This window comes from Stegodyphus dumicola, chromosome 7 (assembly GCF_044657685.1).
Source record: "Stegodyphus dumicola isolate Sdum_Otavi_A_Nest chromosome 7, ASM4465768v1".
NCBI lineage: Eukaryota > Metazoa > Arthropoda > Arachnida > Araneae > Eresidae > Stegodyphus > Stegodyphus dumicola.
This window is the reverse complement of record NC_140774.1, coordinates 24,940,448-24,964,165: the sequence shown is the minus strand read 5'-3', so window position 1 is coordinate 24,964,165 and position 23,718 is coordinate 24,940,448. Positions and strand designations below refer to the sequence as shown.

General features: G+C 31.7%; 1 protein-coding gene across 1 annotated transcript; it reads left to right on the top strand.

The window, feature by feature from the left end:
* The first annotated feature begins 8,489 nt into the window (after positions 1-8,489).
* Positions 8,490-23,432, top strand: LOC118199887 (uncharacterized). Its single transcript, XM_035371751.2, has 2 exons — positions 8,490-9,099; positions 22,742-23,432. The coding sequence occupies exons 1-2, from the start codon at positions 8,500-8,502 to the stop codon at positions 23,399-23,401; spliced, it is 1,260 nt and encodes a 419-aa protein (XP_035227642.1). The 5' UTR covers positions 8,490-8,499; the 3' UTR covers positions 23,402-23,432.
* The last annotated feature ends 286 nt before the right edge of the window (positions 23,433-23,718 follow it).

Below are 23,718 nucleotides of genomic sequence, written 5' to 3'. Positions count from 1 at the left end.
GCAAGATCATTTCAATCGAACAGGACTTTTCCATTAAGAAAAAATGATTTTTTACTTAAGGAGACCGAAAATAAGAAAAAGAAGACTAAGAAGGCTAGGACTGCCTCTGACTCGGAAACTACTAGGAACCCAGCAAAGAAAAAGGATCCAAGCCTACTACCCAGAATGAGCCTAAGATTATAGAAGATATGGACAAGCACATTTTAGACGTTCTTCGGAAGCATGAAGTTATCGTAATGCGTAAAGAAAATGCACGAATACAGCACCTGAAGGAAAATGGAAAACCCGTATATGAAGCAAATGAATTGATTGCCGAATGGAGCAGAATTGAGAAAGAACAGAAAAGCATAGAGAATACTGAAGGAGAAAAATGGATTTCCCCTAAGAAAACGGCTAAGACACAGATATCTGAAGAACCCAAGGAGGTCACCAAAGAAAGGATACTGGAAACGATGGAAAACGAAAAGGTAAATGAAGGAGGAGCCACCACTGAAGTAGAAACTCCCCCGCCAATTGTGTTCCGGCAAGATGCAGTGAATTGGACAGAAATACATAAAATTCTACTCACTACTTGGAAAGATGAATTTGAAGGAGCTATGAAAATTAAATTAATCTATGTTAATTTAAAAACGGTAGAAGATTACAAAAAAGCCACTGAATTATTGCAGAAAAGAAATATACCCTTTCACACCTTCCAAATGCTGAGTGAAAAGCCGCTGAAGGTAGTCCTGAAAATCTTCTCATCAACCATGAAAGGAGAAGTTATATTCGCCGATCTTGAAAGAAGAAACTACCCGATACTAAAAGTGAAGCAATTTGCTAGACGCAGAGCTGAAATAGTTGAGAGACTACCAATATTCCTGTTGAAACTGGAGAAGACAGAAGAAGGACAGGCTATATTATCTTAATAATATGTTCAGCGTGAACGTGAAAATCGAGAAGTTTGCACCAAAAAAGAGAGTTATACAATGCTACCGTTGCCAGGAATACGGCCACTCGCAGCATGTCTGCTCAAATCCCGAGTGTTGCTGCAAGTGTGAGAAGATGCATAGAAGTACTGTCCTTTGAAACCAGAGGAAAAGCCTACGTGTATATTCTGCTCGCAGGAACAAGTAAGTTCATACAGAGGTTGCCCCTCGTATAAGAAGTAGTTTAAAAAAAACAAGTCACAACCGAAGAATGCAGCACAGATACTAACAGCAGCGGACTTCCCGAAACTTGTTGAAGCAGTAGAAACGGATAGTAAAACCCAGATGAAAACTGGCTACAGCGACAAGTTGAAGAAAAGACTGGAACCCCCGCCGGAGAGTTATAAAGAAACCCCAGACTGGATTCAAGATCCGAAAATTAGCAAATTCATGAGAAGCATAGTTGACCATATCGACAAGATACGAGCTGCAAAAACCACAGCCAAGAAGTTTACAGCCGGGTTTAAGGCAGCTATGACATTAATGAGATTTGCTAAGTGCGAAGAATAACTTCCAACGCGGATGCAACAGAGGAAAGCTCATATTTTTAAATATTTTTACTTTCTCTCCAATCCACAAGTCTTCCTGTTTTCCAGTAGCAGCTCTCGGGGTCAGTACTTGGCTGGGTGACCACCCATGTGCTGGCTTCGACGAATCATCTTTCACCGACTAATGAAGGAGCATCTCAGCTCGTATGGCGGCCAGTGAAGTGACACCTACTCGACCAGATGCTTGGACCCCCAATACCTAAATTTTCAACTTACGTACAAAGAGTACGTGTTCTAACTTCGCCTCTCGGAGCGGCGTTACTCGCCTTATTACCTTAGGACGCCTTAGTGCATTTCTCCAAAAGCGGTGGTCAAAGCAGCGGAGGCTGCTATATGCTACCTAGACCATGCTACTGTTCCTGTTCCTGTTGTGATCTGAATTCGTACATCCAAAAATGGAGTTGTTTAGCTTTTCCGAAATGTTTGATTTTGTTCAAGGAGGCGTTAATTCTCGCTATATTACTGAAGCAGAGAAAATTTTAAAAAAGCGGATCATTTGGTAATGCACGGAATTTTACTCGAAAAATCCAATGTACAAATTTTGGCTTCCTATTTAAAGATAAGTTCTACAGCGTTCTGATCGCATGAAATCGAAGAATATTTCATTGTTGAAATAGGATAAATAAGATTAAAAAAAAAAAAAAAAAAAAAAAAAAAAAAAAAAAAAATTCTTGTTCATGTAAAGGAGGAACTGCTGGCTGTTGTAAGCATTGTGTCTTTGTTTTATTTGCGACAGGTAGCTGATTTTAAAGTTCACTGATTGTAAACAAATGATTTCATATGTGTTTAACTTGGGATTTCCAGAAAATCTGTGCAGTCAAAAGTGTCTTTTTTTCCATAAAAATGACATTGAATCATTATATACTAAAAATATATTGATCTATTATGTGCGTCTATTGTATTTATATCTATTATATATAATAGCACTAATTATCAGATGCAATTTTGAGAATATTAACAAGCAAAGCACTTAAAAATGAAAAAAGACACTTGTAATAGAAATATTAGTATTCTATATGTATTGTAGAAAATGAATAATACCATGACCAAACACTTAAAAAAAAAAAAAAAAAAAAAAAAAAAAAAAAAAAAAAAGAGCAGATTAAGTATTTCCTACCTCAGTACTTGAGAAAGCATTTCTGGCATATAAAATGTAATTAACGTTTGATTACATGACATTACAAGCATTTTCTTTAGATTTGTCCTACGAGTGGTTAAAACGACTGAATACTGGTAGTTCAATCTCAGTTCAAATCCTAGTGAACAAGCTGGCTGTGCAGGGTTTTTTTTTATGTGTTTTGCGAATACGAACCAGTTTCCCCTATAAATTTCTTCATAAAGGCATTCTTCTTCAGGCTGATAACCAATGTGCTTAGCCGTATTCAAATACCCTAATCTAACCTTACCTTTCCTTTAGATTCTATATTCACATGTTATATCTTTATCTGTTAAGATTTGTTCATAACAGGATCACCAGGCTTCTACCAATCTGGCAGGAGCATGCTTAAAACCATGTGATTTATAACAAATTCGATCACGTTGTCCTTGCAAACCTTTATAAATGTTCCAAATTTTCTTGAGGATTCTTAATAATCTTATTATTTAGAAATGTATTTATTGTTGTTTTTATATGAACAAAAGCACTGAAATATATCAGTTTAAAAAAAACTGAAGTTTTCTTTTAATCAGCTTTGCTTTTCTAACGCTGATTTTAATTATTAAGCCAAAAATTCAAGAATATCAAAAAGGTCTGCGGGATATGTCTATTAATTAATTACATCGTATTAACTTCATCATCTTTGAATATGAAACACTGAACTAACACTTTGAATATGAAACATCCTATATGAAAACACTGAGTCCATTCCAGTCTAATGCAAGAATAAATTATACTTATCAAAATTCACAGTACCAGCTTCTCCGTATTTATTACACAAAGATTTAAAACCAAGTCTCCACCTAGGAAATCTTACACTGACATGATGGTTTTGTACTGAAACAGAATTGTAGCAACATAAATGATATGAATTACATTATGCCAAAGAATTATTTAAATTTGATATCATGTTTATCCATTATTGGGACTAACGTACATTGTTAGCAGTTTTTGTTTGCCAAAAATGGTCGAAAGTAGAGTAAAAATACTAGGAGTTTGCATATAATCATCAATACGCCATAATATCTTTGCAATGGACATGTAACACCCAACAACCAAAAATAAATTACACTTATGAAATGAATTTTAGTATGCAATAATGGTTTCATTTGAAAATATAACACACCTCTTAGATAAACAACTACAATCATTATATACAACAGGCATCTTATTTAAAAAAATCTGATGTGCACACCACATACTTCCTTGTATTGGAATATTAAATTATACGCATTTTTTCTTGCATTTCATTTAAACTTACTGGATTGAATTAAATCTACTTCGCCGACAGCGCATAAACCACAATAGAATAAATGCATTCTTTAAGATTCACTTTACTATTTGTTTACCATAGCGACACTCTGGCGCTAGATTCACTTAACAGTATTAATAATTATATAACAGTTAACAGGATATAACGGAAACTAAGTTAAATGTTATATAATCCAATAATTATATAACAGTTAACTTATATATTTCGTTCATATTATAACTCATAATGCACAAAATTTATATCATTTAAAGAATAGAATTATCTAATCGTTGCCACATGTTCTATTCAAATACTATAATAAAGCTAGAATGATGTATAAAAGAAATTAAGCAAACAAAACAAAAAAGAAACAGTTTTTCACAGACGATTGAGTATTTCTCATTTAATTAATTCAGTTCTCACTTCACGAGAATGTAAAAATACATAAAAACTCAAAATATCAATATTAAAAATTACGAAGTAAATCTTAAACACTTATTTCCTCGAAAAAATTTCAGAAAGAATTAAGCATGATTTAATTGGCAATAATAAATGAAAGCGTTATCTTTGTTGTTGCGCAGCTAAGTTTCTCTAGATTGGCAACAAATCCACTAGTCTCCTGTTTCAAATTTAAACATCAATGGCCGCCATTAAAAAAAGGCTTAGCGGCACTTAAACAACTTTAAAATTGTTGATAATTCTAAAAATATCGCATACAGATTTACTAAAGGCATAAAATCTTAGTCGGAAGATAAAAACAACATAATACAATCATTTTTAAAGCAAAAAATGTACAATTTACAAACATATAAGAGTAAAGAAAGAGACCACTGAGCCGGGTAACAGAGTGGATATATATATAAATATAAGTATATACGTTTGGTGCGGCCGATTGCAACCAAAATACGAGGTACGCATCTACATGTTATAGCAGTCCTATATACAAAATTTGAACGTTCTGAAGCTACTCGTTTTTGAGTTATGCGAGATACGTTCGTAGGTACGCACATACGTACATACGTTCGTATAGACGCCACGAAAAATTCTTTTCAGAATTAATTTTAAAGCAGTTTTATAATGTTTTTGAAGGAAAAGAGTATTTTATTCTGTCCTTACGTATAGATATCAAGCAAAAACATCGTTAAATTGCATTCGATAGCGGTCAAAATGGATATTTTCTTTGAAATATGCTACCTGAAACTTTTCGCGATTACAATACTTCCTTTTTTCTTCGTACAAGGAAGTAAAAAGGCATAAATTATATTAATCAGATAAAATTTCTTGTAAGAGCTTCATTATCTGGTTATGTATAATTCTTAAGCAAACAAGAAGCCATTTCAAGTACCATAATATAGTTTGCATAAGAGCTATCCCATTCCATCACAGAATATTAAAAGCATTTTGGTAGAAGCAAGAAATTTTATAGTAATTTTCCAACCATATTCTAATATTCAGATTGTAGATTTTAAAATTTTATCATTTAAAACATACAATTTCCTAGAATACAAATTTTTGATTCTTTATTTTCAGGGAAAACATTGTATTTTTAAAGAAATCCAAACCTTCTTTCTTATAAATACGTAGACTCCAGAATTCTATTGTAATTATTTATGATAAAAAAAAAGTATTTGCCAGTGAAATGACGGTTAACTATAAAATATGTAAATCCATTTGTATGCGCTGTCTTTGGTCACATGTGTACCAGAAATGCATTTAAAAAAACCTAACACTTTTATAAAATGCTGAAACTAGGGGTTGGATAATCAGAAAATACTTAAATATTTAGTATTTGAATGAGGTGATTGTGTATGCTTCATATAGCTTTGTCCAAAAACAATTCACCATTCGTATGTAACACAGACTAAAGTATATTAAATTACTGTTGACAATTTCAGTTTCTTGGTGCATATTTCATAGATGATTATACACATGTAATATGAATATGTGCCAGTTTTCAATGGAAAGTACTACACAAGGGCATCATCTATACCCTTTTCTGAAATGAAATGCCAATTTTTTTTCCATATTTCAATTTTTCGACTCAAATTACACCAAACTACCAAGTTTTGTAAAACTCGCAAGTGTAGTTTTAAAAAACTAGCCTTCTCAAAATTTTAGCTGCTCAATGTCAATTAAGTTTTGTATCTATTTATTAATCTCTCTTTTCTTATTAAAATTATTTGATTTTTCCTTTCACATTTCGAAATTGAGGTTCATTCCAAATAAAAATTCAGCCACTTTTTATGATTTATTTTTAAAATTTGTATTTTTAAAAAAATTTTATAATTTTTTTTAAAAAAATTGAATTATAATCTATAAAAGTTTTACCATCATCTTAAAGCAGACGTATGTCTAAGCATACCTGCAAAAAATTACAGTTTTTTATTCAAAATTTCGGAATATATACGTGAATTTATATATTGGCGTGTTTTGAAATTTTACATATTTGTTGAAAGCTATAAATCCATTGTAGATTGCATTGTTGGAAGCTATAAATCCAAACATCAAATGTGGTTTAGACACTTTGCTGAAATTATTTGAAAGTAGAAACGAAGTGACTTTTTTCTCGCTCATGCACAACGTAAAAAGGTAGGAACGAGGTGCCTTTTTTCTGCTCTGGCATAATGGAAGGGAAAGGAAAGGAAAATTGGTTGCCGTATATTAAGAAGTTCGCCAAGCGAAGTATTCTTGGCGCAAACTGAAAAAAATTGGGTCAAGATAAATTTTTGAATTTTTCCGTAAATTTCGCACCAAATTTTACAAAATTTAATATCTAGGCATAATTTGAGTCGTAGAATCAAAATATGGAAAAAAATTATATGTTATTTCAGAAAAGGTCCGATTTTGAGCCAAAATAGCTATGTTAGAAGAATGCTATATATAAATCTAATAAGTCACGCTCTCAAGACATGAAAAACGCAATTTGAATTTTGTCAATTGGGCCAATAGAACGGGAGATACAAAACTGTTCCCCCCCTTTTTTTTTTCTAGTGTACATCGTAGGTCTTTAATGACGATCAGTGATACTTTAGACCTTCTTTCGTTTTCTCTTCGGTAGTCTAGGAAGAAGATTGGATACTGTCGTTAGGAGTGAAAAAATGCGTTGGATTGAAAGTGGTTTCTTCATTAGTATTCGAAGAAAGCAGAAGAGTCGCGGTAGCCCCCTTCACTCTCTAGAGTTCCGATAGATGCTAGTTTCATATCTTCAACAGCAACATACGCAAGTTTTCTAAAACTTTCCCTGAATCTTCAGCTTTATTAATTTTTAAGCTCTTTATTTTATTTTCCTTAATCTTAGCTTCATTTTTTGCCGATTTGGAAAGAAATACGATATCACTGACAAAACGGGTAATGCCCGCGGCCGTCTCTGTATCAAAGGCCATCTCTGTATAATGCGTTGGCCATGTTGAGCGTTTTTTTGTTGGGGAAGAACGTCTAGGGCGTTTAATTGAAATCTTTAACTTAGTCTATTATCGATCTGGATGAGGAAGTGATTTCTTTGTCTTACTCTCCTTCTTGCGCTGCCCAGATATAAAAATGGTTAGTGACTCTGACTGCAGTACCGAAAGTCCGAGTTTGAATTCCGGAATTGCATTAATGTAACCTATCCGTCCCTTTATATTAAGCAACGGTCATCTACTTACTAGGCGCCTCCATAATAAAGAGACCACCACTTCCGGCCTTAGTAGTATAAATGTCTACAGCTCGCTATTGAGAGAAAAATGCTCCTTTTTGCACTCAGCAGTATTAGTTTCCCTGAAAAGGAGACATTTTAAGAGTTGTATCATCCATTAAACATATCAGTATCTCCACTAGCCTATCATCCTTGTTATTAGTCTCCAGTTTAGAAATTTGAGCACCCAAAATATCGATAAAGGTCTCAAATCTCTAAATCAAGCCCTTGTCCATCCTAGTAATTAAAGTGAAGGAAAAACAATCAAATCCACAGAAAAATGTCCAAAATTTGCTCCTAAGGCCGTTTTATGACACATTAAACTCAAGATAAATTCCCAGATATTTTAGAAAACTCAGTAATGGCCTTTCTTATAGATATGACAAATTGTCCTGTAAGCTTTCTACCAAGATTTCTTGATTAAACATGTTTATTACAGCTTAAATTGTAATACAATAATAACTCATTGTTGGCGACCCACAGCAGAGTAAATAATCCTAAACAACAACGGAAACAAGACACAATCATGTTGCCAAAAATATGGCAAAATAGATTAACAAACAGTATGACAAGGTCAAAGTCAGGTTGCCAAAAAACATTAGGAAATTGTGATGATAAAAATTAAAGACTGAACACTTTCGCATATTTCATAGACAAAAACAGTAGCTTGCATAAGCGTGATAATGTATGTGTAGATATAAAAACATTTTTGGCCAGTTTTAAAACCTTGCATAAGTCACATGAAAAACTACTCACAACAATGTTTAGGCAACATGCACACGGGATGTGTACTGAATTTCAAGCACGTTTGGCATTAATTTTTCTTTTGGAAATTAACATTTAAATATAAAATGAGTAGTTCCAAATTGCATTACAATTTCATAGCTCTAGGTAAGTCATAAATGGCAAAAAAAGGCAAAGGGAAAAAGGGCAAAAAAGGAGGAAAGAAAGGTAAAAAGAAAGAAAGCTTGTCAAATCTTGACAAACAGAAATTTCTGCTGGAGATTAACAGTCTCGAAAATAAGATTGAATGGCGAAGACAACTATGCGAAATAATTGAAGAAGGTATAGAAGAATGCAAAGAAGTATATGAAACAGAGCTGCAAGATAAAAATGAAGCTGTTCAGCTTCTAGAAGAAGCTATTGAAGAGCAAACTTCAGTTTTCAAGAAACTGAAGCGGGCCATTCCACAAGTAGAATCTGCCAAGATTCAAACTCAGGATGCACTCTCAAGGGAACTAGCTTTAAGTTTCATAAAAGAGAATGAAGAAAAATCAACCTATGATGCTCAGTTAGAAATATACCGTAGAAAACACAGAGTTCTAAAGAATTACAATGCAGAAGAAACTGAGGAAAGAATAGAAATGGCAGAAAGAAAATTTCATTCCGTTCAGCAGGAAGAAACTTATTCGAACGTACTTAAAAACGCCCAAGAGACTGAAAAAAACCTTCTTAGAGAATTTATGCAAGAGAGCCTAGAAGAAACGGCTAATATTTTTCAAGTAAGTATACTAGTTGTATCATAAGTATACTAATACATCAAGTAGTATACTAGTAAAATACCGAAAATTGTTGCTGCTTTTCCATCAAAAATGAAAGTTGAAGAAAATTCTAACAAACTTTCACCAATCATTTTTCACAAACGAGTGTTCTCTCTTTGTTTAGTTAGATCGTGGATTCCCACCCCTTATAAAAGAATGCTTTTTTTTTTCAGCATCCTTACAATTTTCTCTATAACACACAACATATAGCATAATCATAATACAAATAATTGCACACAAATAGGTTAAATAACGATTAGGCTAAGAATATGAACAAAAGTCTTGAAGAAAATGGTTTATTAGATTTATGTTTTATTATTTCTTATTTCATAATTTTTTTATTTTATAATATAAACAAATTTTCAAGAAAAAAATCACAGATTCTAATTGCATAAAAGTTCGATTTCAATTTATGTGTTGTTTCTAGTGTAGGAAATAATGCCCTATGAATTTGGCGGGTGCTACTTTGGTAGACGGTTGCACGGATATTGGCGATTTTTTGGCGAGCCATACGACTTATGGTAAACCCATTGCTAAACAAGTTATTTATGGTAGCCGAAACTTCGTTGTCATTTAATTAAAAAAAATAATACGTTTCATTATGCATAAATTCCGTGTTTTAAATATTATTTATGACTTCTAAATAATAAAAATCAATTTAATTTTGCATTTTTATTTGAAATAAAAATTTGATTGTTTATGATATTTTATGGAATTTTATGTTGTGAATGATGTAATGAATGACGTCACATTATTTTAAAAGTAATTGGTTTTAATATCTATAAATTTAATCTAATGTTTTAAACGTTATTTATGGCTGTTAAATATTAAAATACAATTTAAGGTGCTACTTTTTGGTAGACGGTTGCACGGATTTTTCGCGATTTACATTGGCGCAATTGTTGGCGCGGTTTTTACAGTCGTCAGCCATCTTGAAAAATGCTGTTTTTACGTATTTCACGCATAGTACAGTATTCGAAACTTTAAAAAAATAAATATCGTTAAAAATAATGGATTAATTTTTTGTTGAAAACATTGTTTTCATTAAGATGGCTGACAAATGTAAATAAATACATTTACTAAGAATATAAAATGCTAAAGTAAGGTTAAATTATTACTTTCATATAATAGAATAAAAACATTGCGCCAACATTTAATTGGAATTAAATATTACTTAAATTGAATATTGAATTGAAAACATCATACCAACGTTTAAAAGAGTTAAAATTTTTCAATTACTAAATTCAAATCCTTTAAAATAAAGTTTTATAGGATATAATTATTTAACATTAAAACATGTGGCAATAAATATCTCAGGAAATTTTAAAAAATATGTATTAAATTTTTAATAAAAATTGAAGTATACAATAATAAAGTAAAAGAAAAATATGTACTTACATTTTTTTAAGCATTTTACTATACGCATATTGATAAGCACCAGGAAAAAAAAAAATCTTCATCGTTTATCCACATTTCTCGCACTTCATTGAAGAAGCAATTAGCGAGGTTTCCTTCAAATATTTTAAATAAATTTCCTCTGACCCTTGTAACAATAAATAAATCTTTGATTAGGAAATCCAGGTTGGCCAAAATAAGGTCTCAAACGGCAATTTTTTAATGCCGATACCAATAATTCTTGGTAATTACCACTAACAACATTCATCTTCGAAACGGAGACATCCATTCGCTTTGAAATCTGAGGAATTCGAAGAGATGAATAATAAAATTTTAAAATGGCGTGGTAATGCACAAATATTCAGTAACCAATCAGGGAGCTGATTACATCACGCCTAGAATTAAAATTATTTAAATAATTATTCATAATAAAATCATATTTAAAAAATGCAAAATTAAATTGTGTTTTAATATTTAACAGCCATAAATAATGTTTAAAACATTAGATTAAATTTATAGATATTAAAACCAATTACTTTTAAAATAATGTGACGTCATTCATTACATCACTCACAACATAAAATTCCATAAAATATCATAAACAATAAAATTTTTATTTCAAATAAAAATGCAAAATTAAATTCATTTTTATTATTTAGAAGTCATAAATAATATTTAAAACACGGAATTTATACATAATAAAACGCATTATTTTTTAAATAAATGACAACAAAGTATCGGTTACAATAAATAACTTGTCTAGCAAAGGGTTTACCATAAGTCGTATCGCTCGCCAAAAAGAAATCGCCAAAAAATCGCCAAAATCCGTGCAACCGTCTACCAAAGTAGCACCCAATTTAATTTTGCATTTTTTAAATATGATTTATTATGAATGATTATTTAAATAATTTTAATTCTAGGCGTGATGTAATCAGCTCCCTGATTGGTTACTGAATATTTGTGCATTACCGCGCCATTTTAAAATTTTATTATTCATCTCTTCGAATTCCTCAGATTTCAAAGCGAATGGATGTCTCCGTTTCGAAGATAAATGTTGTTATTGGTAATTACCAAGAATTATTGGTATCGGCATAAAAAATTGCCGTTTGAGGCCTTATTTTGGTCAACCTGGATTTCCTAATCAAAGATTTATATATTGTTACAAGGGTCAGAGGAAATTTATTAAAAATTTTTGGAGGAAACCTCGCTAATTGCTTAATTAAAGTGCGAGAGATGGGGATGATAGATGAAGATCTTTTTTTTTTTCTGGTACTTATCAATATACGTAAGGTAAAATTCTTAAAAAATGTAAGTACATATTTTTCTTTTACTTTATTATTGTATACTTCAATTTTTATTAAAAAATTAATACACTTTTTTCAAAAATTCCTGAGATATTTATTGCCACATATGTTTTAATGTTAAATAATTATATCTTATAAAACTTATTTTAAAAGATTTGAATTAAAGTAATTGAAAAATTTAATTCTTTTAAACGTTGGTTAATGTTTTTAATTCAATATTCAATTTAAGTAATATTTTAATTCCAATTAAATGTTGGCGCAATGTTTTTATAGCGGTGTTTTTATTCTATTATATGAAAGTAATAATTTAACCTTACTTTAGCATTTTATACTCTTAGTAAATGTATTTATTTACGTTTGCCAGCCATCTTAAAAAAAACAACGTTTCCAACAAAAAAAATTAATCCATTATTTTTAACGATATTTATTTTTTTAAAAGTTTCGAATACTTTACTATGCGTGAAAAACTTAAAAACAGCATTTTTCAAGATGGCTGACGACTGTAAAAACCGCGCCAACAATAGCGCCAATGTAAATCGCCAAAAATCCGTGCAACCGTCTACCAAAGTAGTACCATTTGGCGCAAATATTGACGCTGTTACTGTTTTACTGGTAACCCAGAATTGACTTTGCTTTCCCAACGTTACGGCAGCCATGCCATTTTTTGTTATGTGTCAATGTTTTTCTTAAGTTTAATATAATTGGAATTTCTTAGTTTAGTGACTGAGAGCTACCTGATGTGTAGAAAGTGTATCACGCACTACAGATCACATATTTTGAATTTTGACAGTATTTTGAATTATTAGTATTTTAATTTGTTAATTGAACTTTAGTTTTCGTTAGCTGGCTGGTTCTAATTAATTGTTTTCCCGTGAAGACAATACATTTGGCAAGATAAATACTCTTATTATTATTATTATTATTATTATTATTATTGCCAGAATTTAGAGTGAAAAGGTAAGAAAAATATAACTAACTAGTATATGAATGAAGGTTTAATTAGTTCTCGCTATGAATGTGAAATTTGTATGAAAGCTATGTCTCTGGTCGAACTTGAGGATCATTCGAATGGCTATGAGTGGATTTATTGCGAGGGCGCTCGAAACTGGCTCTCATCTCATACCGACACCATGAAGGGCATATGGAGCCACATTAAGTGTAAGTTTTCGCAAGCGGGGTCTTCGGTAGCCGTCGGATGACATTTTGTATTCCGTTTTTTGAAAAGTTTATGTGAAGTCGCTAGTACGGTATCAGGAAAAAAAGGATCAGTTACGGGACTAAATGATTTGCATTGTGTATGCGCAGCAGTCGTCCAACGCTGACGATGAGACATAGTCTAAAACACAGGGGTGAGTACTTTTGTTTTTGTAGCATATGCTTTCGGCGTTGTTTTGAGTGACAGTTGTCTTGGAAACATTCCTTTCTGGCGTCATAAAAATTCCAAAAATATCAAGGGGTACTCTATTGTACACTTTTACCTATGTGATGTTACTTGATGTATTGATGCAATTTTTTTAATATTAGGCATAAAATTGTTTAGCTTAATTCTTAAATCACCTTGCTCAAACATATTCAGCCTGGTTTTTATTTTCCATCGTAAATTATTAATTTAACAGCCATTTTCAATTATGCATCTCTCCCGTTTTTGGAGCTTAGCAATGTACGATTTACTGGGAATCACCTGCCATGCTATGTATGCGTGTGTTTGCTTGTTTTATCTGTCTGTCATCTTTGAATTGTCGATTTTAAAAACAATTGTGGAATTATGATATAAATTTTTAATGGAAAAAGAGATATTTTCATTTTATTACTTGGTAAATATTAAGGTACTACTTACGGTAGACGGTTGCACGGATTTTTGGCGATTTACATTGGCGCAATTGTTGGCGCGGTTTTTACAGTCGTCAGCCTTCTTGAAAAATGCTGTTTTTATGTATTTTACGCATAGTAAAGTATCCGAAACTTTAAAAAAATAAATATCGTTAAAAATAATGGATTAATTTTTTGTTGGAAACGTTGTTTTTTTAAGATGGGTAGCAAATGTAAATCAATACATTTACTAAGAGTATAAAATGCTAAAGTAAGGTTAAATTATTACTTTCATATAATAGAATAAAAACACCGCTATAAAAACATTGCGCCAACATTTAACTGAATTAAAATATTACGTAAATTGAATATGGAATTAAAAACATCATGCCAATGTTTAAAAAAATTAAAATATTAGTTAAATTTAAATACTTTAAAATAAGTTTTATAGTATATAATTATTTAATATTAAAACATATGTGGTAATAAATATCTCAGGAATTTTTGAAAACACTGCATTAATTTTTTTAATAAAAATTGAAGTATACAATTATAAAGTAAAATAAAAATATGTACTTACATTTTTTTAAAAAAGTATTTTACCTGTCGTATTTTGATATGTACCACAAAAAAAAAAATCTTCATCTCACATCCACATCTCGCACTTCATTGAAGAAGCAATTAGCAAGGTTTCCTCCAAAAATTTAAAATAAATTTCCGCTGATTCTTTGTTACAATTTATGAATAAATATTTGATTAGGAAAGACAGGTTGGCCAAAATAAGGTTTCGAAGGGCAATTTTTTTATTCCGATACTAATCATTCTTGGTAATTACCAATAACAACATTAATCTTCGAAACGGACATATCCATTCGCTTTGAAATCTGAGGAATTTGAAAAGATGAATAATAAAATTTTAAAATGGCGCGGTAATGCACAAATACTCAGTAACCAATCAGGGAGCTGATTACATCACGCATAGAATTAAAATTATTTAAATAATCATTCATAATAAATCATTTTTTTAAAAAATGCAAAATTAAATTGTATTTTAATATTTAACAGCCATAAATAATGTTTAAAACATTAGATTAAATTTATAGATATTAAAACTAATTACTTTTAAAATAAAATGACGTCATTGATTACATCATCCACAAAATAAAATATCATAAACAATAAAATTTTTATTTCAAATAAAAATGCAAAATTAAATTGATTTTTATTATTTAGAAGCCATAAATAATATTTAAAACACTGAATTTATGCATAATAAAATGCATTATTTTTAAAATAAAATGACAACAAAGTATCGGTTACCATAAATAACTTATCGAGCAATGGGTTTACCATAAGTCGTATTACTCGCCAAAAAAAAAAAAAAAAAAAAAAAAAAAAAAAGAGTCAAAATCCGTGCAACCGTCTACCAAAGTAGCACCAATATTAAAGCCCCGTAATTTAGAAACCGGAAAAAATTTTTTGAGGTAAACATTATTTAGAGGAAAAATTAATACGAAGAGTTTAAAGCTAACAAAGTAGAACTAAACGTGTGATTAACTGAAGATGATTAGAGTTATGTTTGGTTGCAGCAAAGCATAAAATTATTGCAAAATTATCGACATAGGAAATATTGGCTTCAAACTGATTAAATAAATATCGTACATATTTGAGGTATTTTTTCCCTAAAGCGACTATCGCACAAAGACATAATAAATATTTTGTTTCAAACCATTAATTAGAGGAATGATTGATGATTTAAGCCATTAATTATAGGAATGATTAATGACTCGAACTTTTAATTAAAGCAAGAGGACTTTATTATATAAATCATTCAGATGCTTCAGAAATTACGCATATATGTAATTAAGAAACGTATGAAATATATAGTATTAATACTGACAAAAACTGCTAAACTATCTAAAAAGAAGCTTAACATTAAAAATAATTGAAGCAAAAACTTGGGGGGGGGAGTTGAAAAAAATGTAGATTAAATAATAAAAAAGGAATATTTATAAAATAAAAATAATGGGTACATTTCCGTTTCGCAGGCGCAGGCTATAAAGTCGCCAATAATGGTACAACTGATGCCAAACAAACGGAATATCCTCGCTGGTAACCTTTTACGCCTCACTGGTAACCTCTGTGCAGAAATTTCTTATCAGATTGATTGTTTCTTTCAATACTGGCACGCAATTACATAGCATTTGTTTTGAAGTCGCTGGTTAGACTGTATACTAAAGACAACTTTACCACAACAACAATTTTATTTCGTAGACTGTAATAAAACTAAAATCGAAAATGATAAATTCTCCACCATACGGGATCAAAACATGTATGCTATGCTAGGAGTTCTAATCTTAACTAACTGAAATTGCGCAGAAACAATGCGCTGTACATAACTTTTATTGCCGCGTAGGAGGCAACATACCGCCCCACGTTGCAATATCTCTGATATGCAAACTAAATATAAGCATACAATTCAATATCAAATGCTAACAATTCAGCTATTCATTTTTTTAAGCATTAACAAAAGACTTAAAGTTAGTAAATCATTTACAGAATGAAATAAACAATTCAGAAAATTCGATAAAGTTTGAACATTTAAAACAATTTTTTTCAATAGTTCAATATATCAACATTTCAAACAGTAAAAAAATTCACAGTTTTTCATTAAAATTACCAAAATATAAGTAGGATAAAGAAGAATGCATATTTTTTATTAACAATGAAACTTAATCCTTGAAGTTATCCTCAATAGGCAATAAACAAAGTTTTGATATTGGCCTTTTAATTGGACCAAACTTTGTGTTAATGACTGCTACATCTTTACCAGGAATTGTCTGATCAATTCTTCCTAGTAACCATTTAAATGGAGGTAACTGATCATCTTTAATAATAACCATTGTATTTTTCTTTATATTGTCCTTTGAAAAATACCATTTCTTTCGTTGTTGCAAGTGATTAAGATAGTCAGTTATCCATCGTTTCCATATAATCTGTATCATTTTAGTTAATTTTTTCCCTCTTGACAATCTGCTTTCTGACAAATCTAAAATTTGAGGTTCTACAAATGAGTTTATGGGTCTACCTATTAAAAAGTGACCTGGGTCAAGGGTTCGTAATCTGAAGGTTCAGACGATAAAGGAGGAAGAGGTTTCGAATTTAGTATTCCTTCAATTTGATCAATTACGGTTAAAAATTCTTCATAGGTTAGTTTAGCATCGGAAATAGTTCTTTTAAAATGAAATTTAAAAGACTTGATTCCGGCCTCCCAAGCCCACCAGCGGCCGAGTGGTAAAGTCGCTGAACACTGGTAGTTCGGTCCGAGGTTCGAATCCCGCGAACGGGCTTGCTGCATGGGTGTTTTCGTGGTTTTTCCCATGTGTAACGTGTATACGAGTCAGTTTCCCTTAGAAAGTCCTCCACGAAGGCATCCCTCCCCTTAGTCAGATAGCCCTAGTGTGCTTTGCCATAATTAAATACACCACCACACCACACCACCGGCCTCCCAAATTCCACCAAAATTGGGGGCACGAGGAGGAATAAATTTCCAAGAGATATTTTCAGATGCCAAATACTTACCCAAAACTTCATCAGGGACAGTAACTAAAGAAGCAAGTTTCTTTAACTCTTTGTGAGCTCCTACAAAATTAGTTGCATTGTCACTAAGCAGACATGAGCTTTTACCTCTACGCGAGAAAAATCGTTTTAAACATGCAATAAAGGCTTCAGATGTTAAGTCAAATACTATTTCTAAATGAATCTCCTTTGTAACTAAGCAAACAAAGATTGCTATATAAACTTTATGTAAACTACCTTTCCTTTGATTTCTATATTTGATTAGAAAAGGGCCTGCAAAATCTATCCCTGTGTTATGAAAGGTTAGATTTGGATTTACATGTTCAGGAAGTAAATCTGCCATTAATTGGTCTGAAATGATAGGTTTATGACGAAAACAAATTACACACTCGTGAACTGTTTTTCTAGCTAAGTCCTTGCCACCAATGGGCCAAAACCTTTCCCTAACAAAATGTAACAATGCTTGAGGACCAGCATGAAAATTTTTCAAATGATAATGAATAAATATTAGCTTAGTAAGTTTATGATTTTTTGGCAATAAAATTTGATGTTTAGAATCATAATTAATTGTGGCATGAGTTAAGCGACCGCCCACACGTAATATATCTTTTCCATATAAAAATGTATTTAAAGTTTTTACATGACTTTTGATTACTCTCTGATCTTGAAGTGATTTAATCTCCTCTGCAAATTCTATTACCTGAACCATTTTTATCAAGTGCATTTCCGCATCTTGAAATTCAGTGCTACTGATGGGGCCTATTTTCTTCACTGGACCTTTCAGATTGGACAGAAACCTGAAAATAAGACTTAAGATTCTAATTAGTTTAACATAATTATTTGTTAATTCAAAAAAGGTATTCCAAAACAAATTTAAATTGCAGTTCAAACTAATGTTTAAAGGTTTTTTAAGTTCACTCTGATAAGCAGGAGAATCTATGAGAGTCTTGTCAAGTTCAAATAAAGAAGCATCACTAAGTTCGCTCTGTTCAGGACCATTCCACCACAAAGAAGATGTCACAAGTTCATGAGGATAAGTACCACGAGAAATCAGATCTGTCGGATTATTTGCTGATGATACGTGCTTCCAGTGCCGTGGCTCTACTAGTCTTTGGATTTTGGAGACTATTTGCAACAAAGGTCTTCTAAAGACGAGAAGTCTTCAACCAAGACAGTGCTATCGTGGAATCAGTGCACAGAATGATGTCATCTAAATGCATCTTCAATGAGTTGCTAACTTTCGAAATTAGACGAGTCAATAATAAACATGCACAAAGTTCCAATCTTAAAATAGATAAAGTTTTCAATGCAGCCACACGAGATTTGCTGGCTAGTAGATGAGATGACGAGCCGTGATCTTCATTGACACAAATCAAGCAGACAACTGCACCATAAGCAACTTCCGAAGCATCTGCATATCCAATGAGTGAAATCTTGCGTGGATGATTGGAAAGGATGCATCGATTAATTTTTATGTCTTCAACAGTCTTTAAATTTGAAACTATTTGTTGCCATTCGTGAGAAATAGTTGCAAAAAGTGGTTCATCCGAACTCAGTTTTTGAACCCATAATTTCTGTAAAAATATCTTGGCTTTGGTGATTACCGGACCAATCAGTCCTAAAGGATCATAAAGTATGGCAATTGTCGATAAAATGCCTCTTTTGGTATACGATGATTTCTCCTTGATTGAGACTTTAAAGCTGAATTCATCTTTCTGAGAATTCCATGTAATGCCTAAAGCTTTAACCACATTATCACTTTTGGAGGAGAATGAAAGCTCAGAGCTTGTAGAAGGGCTGTCCAACAGTTCAGGAGAATTAGAGTTCCATTTGTGCAAAGTCATTTCACAACTACGAAAAAGCTGTATAAGCTGATTTTTCAATTCCCTTGCTAAGTTTGATGAACCAGAGATGACATCATCAACATAACAGTCTGACAAGACAGCTTTGGCAGCTTCAGGGTATTTATGCATTTCGTCATATGCAACTTTTGTATGCATCTAATGGCTAAAAGTGGAGCACCTTTAGTACATAAGTCACCGTTTTGAGTCTATATGTCACAGGCGAGTCACTAAGGTTTCTCTTCCATAAGATTCGAAGTAAGTCTCTTTGGGATTCATCAACTAAAATTTGCCGGTACATTTTTCGTATATCCACAATAACTGCAACTTGATGTTTTCTAAATCTTACAGGAATATCAAAGTATCTTCTTGGACTGCTCCTGCTAAAAGTAAATCATTCAAACTTAAGCCATTTGAGCTTGGGGCACTAGCATTAAACACAACTCTTAATTTTGTACTTGACTTCTCTGGTCTACTCCATGATGGGGGAGGTAATACTCAAGTTCCGGTTTTGAATTATCATATGGTCCAAATTTTTATATTCTGTTATGAAATCTTGATATAAATGTTGCAATGTAGCGTTTTTGCTAAGACGTTTAACTAATTGATTGAGCCTTATGTTGGCTAAATGCTTTGAATTTCCTAATTGTTCCTTTTTCATAGGCATTTTTACGATAAATCTTCCATCTTCATTTCGTCTGTAAGTGTCTTTGAAATGTTGTTCACAAAATTCTTCTTCTTGGTTAAGAATTGGCTTTTCTTCACCAATATTTCCCACTAACCAAAATGTTTCTACCAATTTATCAATATTATCAACATTATTGAGAAGTCCACAATAATTCTGACAATTTTCAAGGGTTGTTTTCAAAGAATCAGTAGCTATATAACCAAACAGAGAATTTCTGAAGACTAGTGATTTCGTAGAAGATTTAAATTGTCCATTAACAAAAATGTCATAAAATATTTCTCCTCTTAAAAGCAGATCTATGCTAGATGGAGTTGAAAATTCTAAATCAGCCAACCTTGATATATCAGGAATATCTATATTTTCTATATTTAATTTTGTAGAAGGTACTAAATCTGGGATTTTATTTACAAATAAAAAATTTAATGAAGCAGAGAACGAATTATTTCCATTAAAAATAGAAGTAAAAGTACGAGATTTAATGTTTGAAATTTGCCCATTTAAACTAGAAACAGGAATATTTATTCTTTCCTTTTTTAAATTTGCATGCTCACAGAATTCATTTGTAGCAAAATTTGACTGTGATCCTGAATCCAGAACTGCTCTTGCTTTAACGAATTGGCCATAAATATTTCTAACCCAAACAATCGCAGTTGAAAGGAGTATAGTTTTATTTTTCGAAAAAAGACACGCCAATAAGGCTTTTTCTGTTGATTCATTGCTATTCAAAACAGCCTCAGTTTTGCGGTTCTCTGGGGAGGGCGTAGTTTCACTTTGCTTTCCCCCATTTGCTAAAGACGACATGGATCCGTCATTCCGATGAAGAAGTGAATTATGTTTTGATTTGCAAACCTAGCAAAAGTGTCTAGACTGACAGGAAGCTACTTTATGATATGATTGTAAACAATTAATGCACAAAGAAAGCTTTTTAATCACTTTATCATTCCATTGGATCTAATGCTAGAAATATTTCACATTTAAAAATTGCGTGATTATCTTTGCAAACTGGACACATAAATTTATTATTATTATTATTCGTTTTTGTCACTAGCGATCGAAATTTATTCGGAGGAGGAATGTTTTGTTTTGGTTTGGCAAATACAGTTTTGTTTTGCATATTTTCTAACATCTGGCATCGCTTTTGAAGAAATGTCATGAAAGAATCCCATTCACATAAATCATTACTATTTAATGACATTTCAAATTGCTTACGTGATTCTTTATCTATTTTATTAAGAATAATATTAATCAGCATAGCTTCGCTTAATTTATCCATATTTAATTCCATAACTGTTAATGATCTTAAATGTTTCTGAACTTTATCAATTAATGAGCGTAAATCTTTAGGATTTTCATAAACTATTTTTTCAATAGAAAGTAATTCATTGATGTGAGAATTTACAACCAGTCTCTTATTATCATATCTTTCTTCAAGTGCCTTAAATAAGGAAGAAAAAGTATCATCTATTGTTTGTATCTGCTTTATATTACCAATTAAACAAGGTTGTAAATAAAATAATTTCTGAGAATCTGTTAATTGTCTGTTTGATGAAATTAAAGCTACAAATCGGTTTTTAAATAAATTCCAGTCTTCGAAATTACCAGAAAATTTAGGTAATGTTATTTCATGCAATTTATAATTCAATGAATTACTTCTTGTTTCTAAAATACTATTATTTGCATATTCATTATTTGCATTCTTATCACATAATGAAGTATGAAGACATTTAAGACATTTCAGGCATACCTCAACACTGGTACTATCCATCTCGATTTCTTCAAAAGTAGCTTCGATGTCTGATATTTCTTAATCTTTGCACACTTTGTAATAATCCAAGCGAAGTTCATCAATTTGTTTATTTAACTTGTGCAGTTTTTCTTGCAATACTCCTATTTGTTCGAAACCAAAATCATCACTTTTTCCATTGACAGACGACTTTAATTTGGTTATTGCGCTTTAATAACGCCACGTTTTCTATTCAACGTAGTTATGTCTTCATTAGCCCTTTTTTATTTTAATTAACTGCGGCCGATCGTGACCAATGTTTTGAGGTCGCTGGTTAGACTGTATACTAAAGACAACTTTACAACAATTTTATTTCGTGGACTGTAATAAAACTAAAATTTAAATCGAAAATGATAAATTCCCGACCATACGGGATCAAAACATGTATGCTACGCTAGGAGTTCTAATCTTAACTAACTGAAATTGCGCGGAAACAATGCGCTGTACGTAACTTTGAAGTTGCGCAGAAACAATGCGCTGTACATAACTTTTATTGCCGCGTAGGAAGCAACAGTATTTTTACCAGATAGTTCAATTTTATGCCATTCGCGGTTATTAAGTCAATTAGGATGCAATCACACTGCTCACCCGAAGGCGAAAATATAGAAAAGGCAAAGTCAAGGGTTAAATTCATCAATTCTAATAAGAATACACTACCGAAGTAAAGCACTGCGTTTTTACATAGTTTCTGAGTAAGCTATTCGTACGATTTGAAATAATTCTTTAATTTAAACTTGTATTCCAAATTAAGATTTAACTTGAAATTAATGTAGGTAATTACTGAGAGAATTAGATTTTTGTAGCGTAGTTTACGTGAGATGAGATCACTTGGGGTCACGTGATTCGAACCGGCGAATCAGGATGTTGAACCATAAAACTACAGTAAATTCTCAAATTAATGTCTTTTTACAAATTATTGTCTTTATTTATTGGCTTTTTAGAAAGTTTTAAACGATATTAAGATGTTTATGCCTTCAAAATAAAAATTCGTAAGAACTAACATTTGTTAACATTTTTTATGTGTATACTGTATGTTGTCGCCAATAAAGTCTGCTTGGCGAGATTTGCCCCGGCGAAACGGAAAAGTACCAAATAATGTAATATTTATTAAATAATGAATAACAATTAATAAATAATAGTTGATAATTACTTCATCTTTATAATGGAGCAGCCGAAGAATTGGTTAATCTCTCTCATTTTTCAGATGGAGTTGAAGGGTAGAATAGATGAAAGTTTTGAAAGAATAGTGGAGGAAAGGAGATGGTGGAATGACAAAGTGAACAGCTTCAGTGTCATGGCTCATCACTTGAATGAAGCTAATAGGAAATTGCAAGAACAATTAAAACTGGAACGGAAAAAGCTATCATCCCGAAGAGCCGCCTCTTTACAAGTAACAGTTCGGTTGCAACAACAAAAGGCATTGATTTCAGCTTTCGAGAAGAAACTCGAAAAGCAGCGCGAGCAGAAGAAAATTAATTTGCAAACGAAAAGAGAAACGGAAGACCTTGGAAAAATTTTGGACCAGACGATAGAGAACTTAAAAGCGGAGAAAGAAAAACTGAAAAATCTTGAGACGCTTCTGGAGAATAATGAGATGGAGATAAAGGGCTTAGAACAACAACTGACTGACGAAAATCAGTTCGGTCACTATTTGACTGAGGTAACACAGGCAGCCCACTCAGTTATTTTAGACGAAGTGAGACATCCCTTAATCATAACTTACGACGGACCACCAGAGAAAAAGAACGCACTACTGGAATTACAGAAACTGTTCTGCGAAGCTATGCAACGTATATATGAGAACAGAACTTCGAAGGCTATATATAATGTAGAGGGTGTTCAATCTCTTATTAGCAAGAAATGATTTTATTGTGGAGATAAATAACTAAAATAATCTAAGTAGTCTGTATATCTTAAAAAAAATTAAAAGGCATCAAACTTGATTTTAGACATCAACAAATAAAATTAGATGATATTCTGTTTAAAGCACATTGATCAACATTCTATAGCGAATAGTGGTTTATTGCGTATTGCTTTGATTGCATTAGTTCTAAGTCATGAATATTTGTTATTAATGATCTGCAAAACTTAATATATAATCAATAATAGCATTTTACAAAAATTAACGGTTAGATATTCTAGGCATAGAAGTAGCAATGAGTTAGTCTGTGGGCTTTTCAA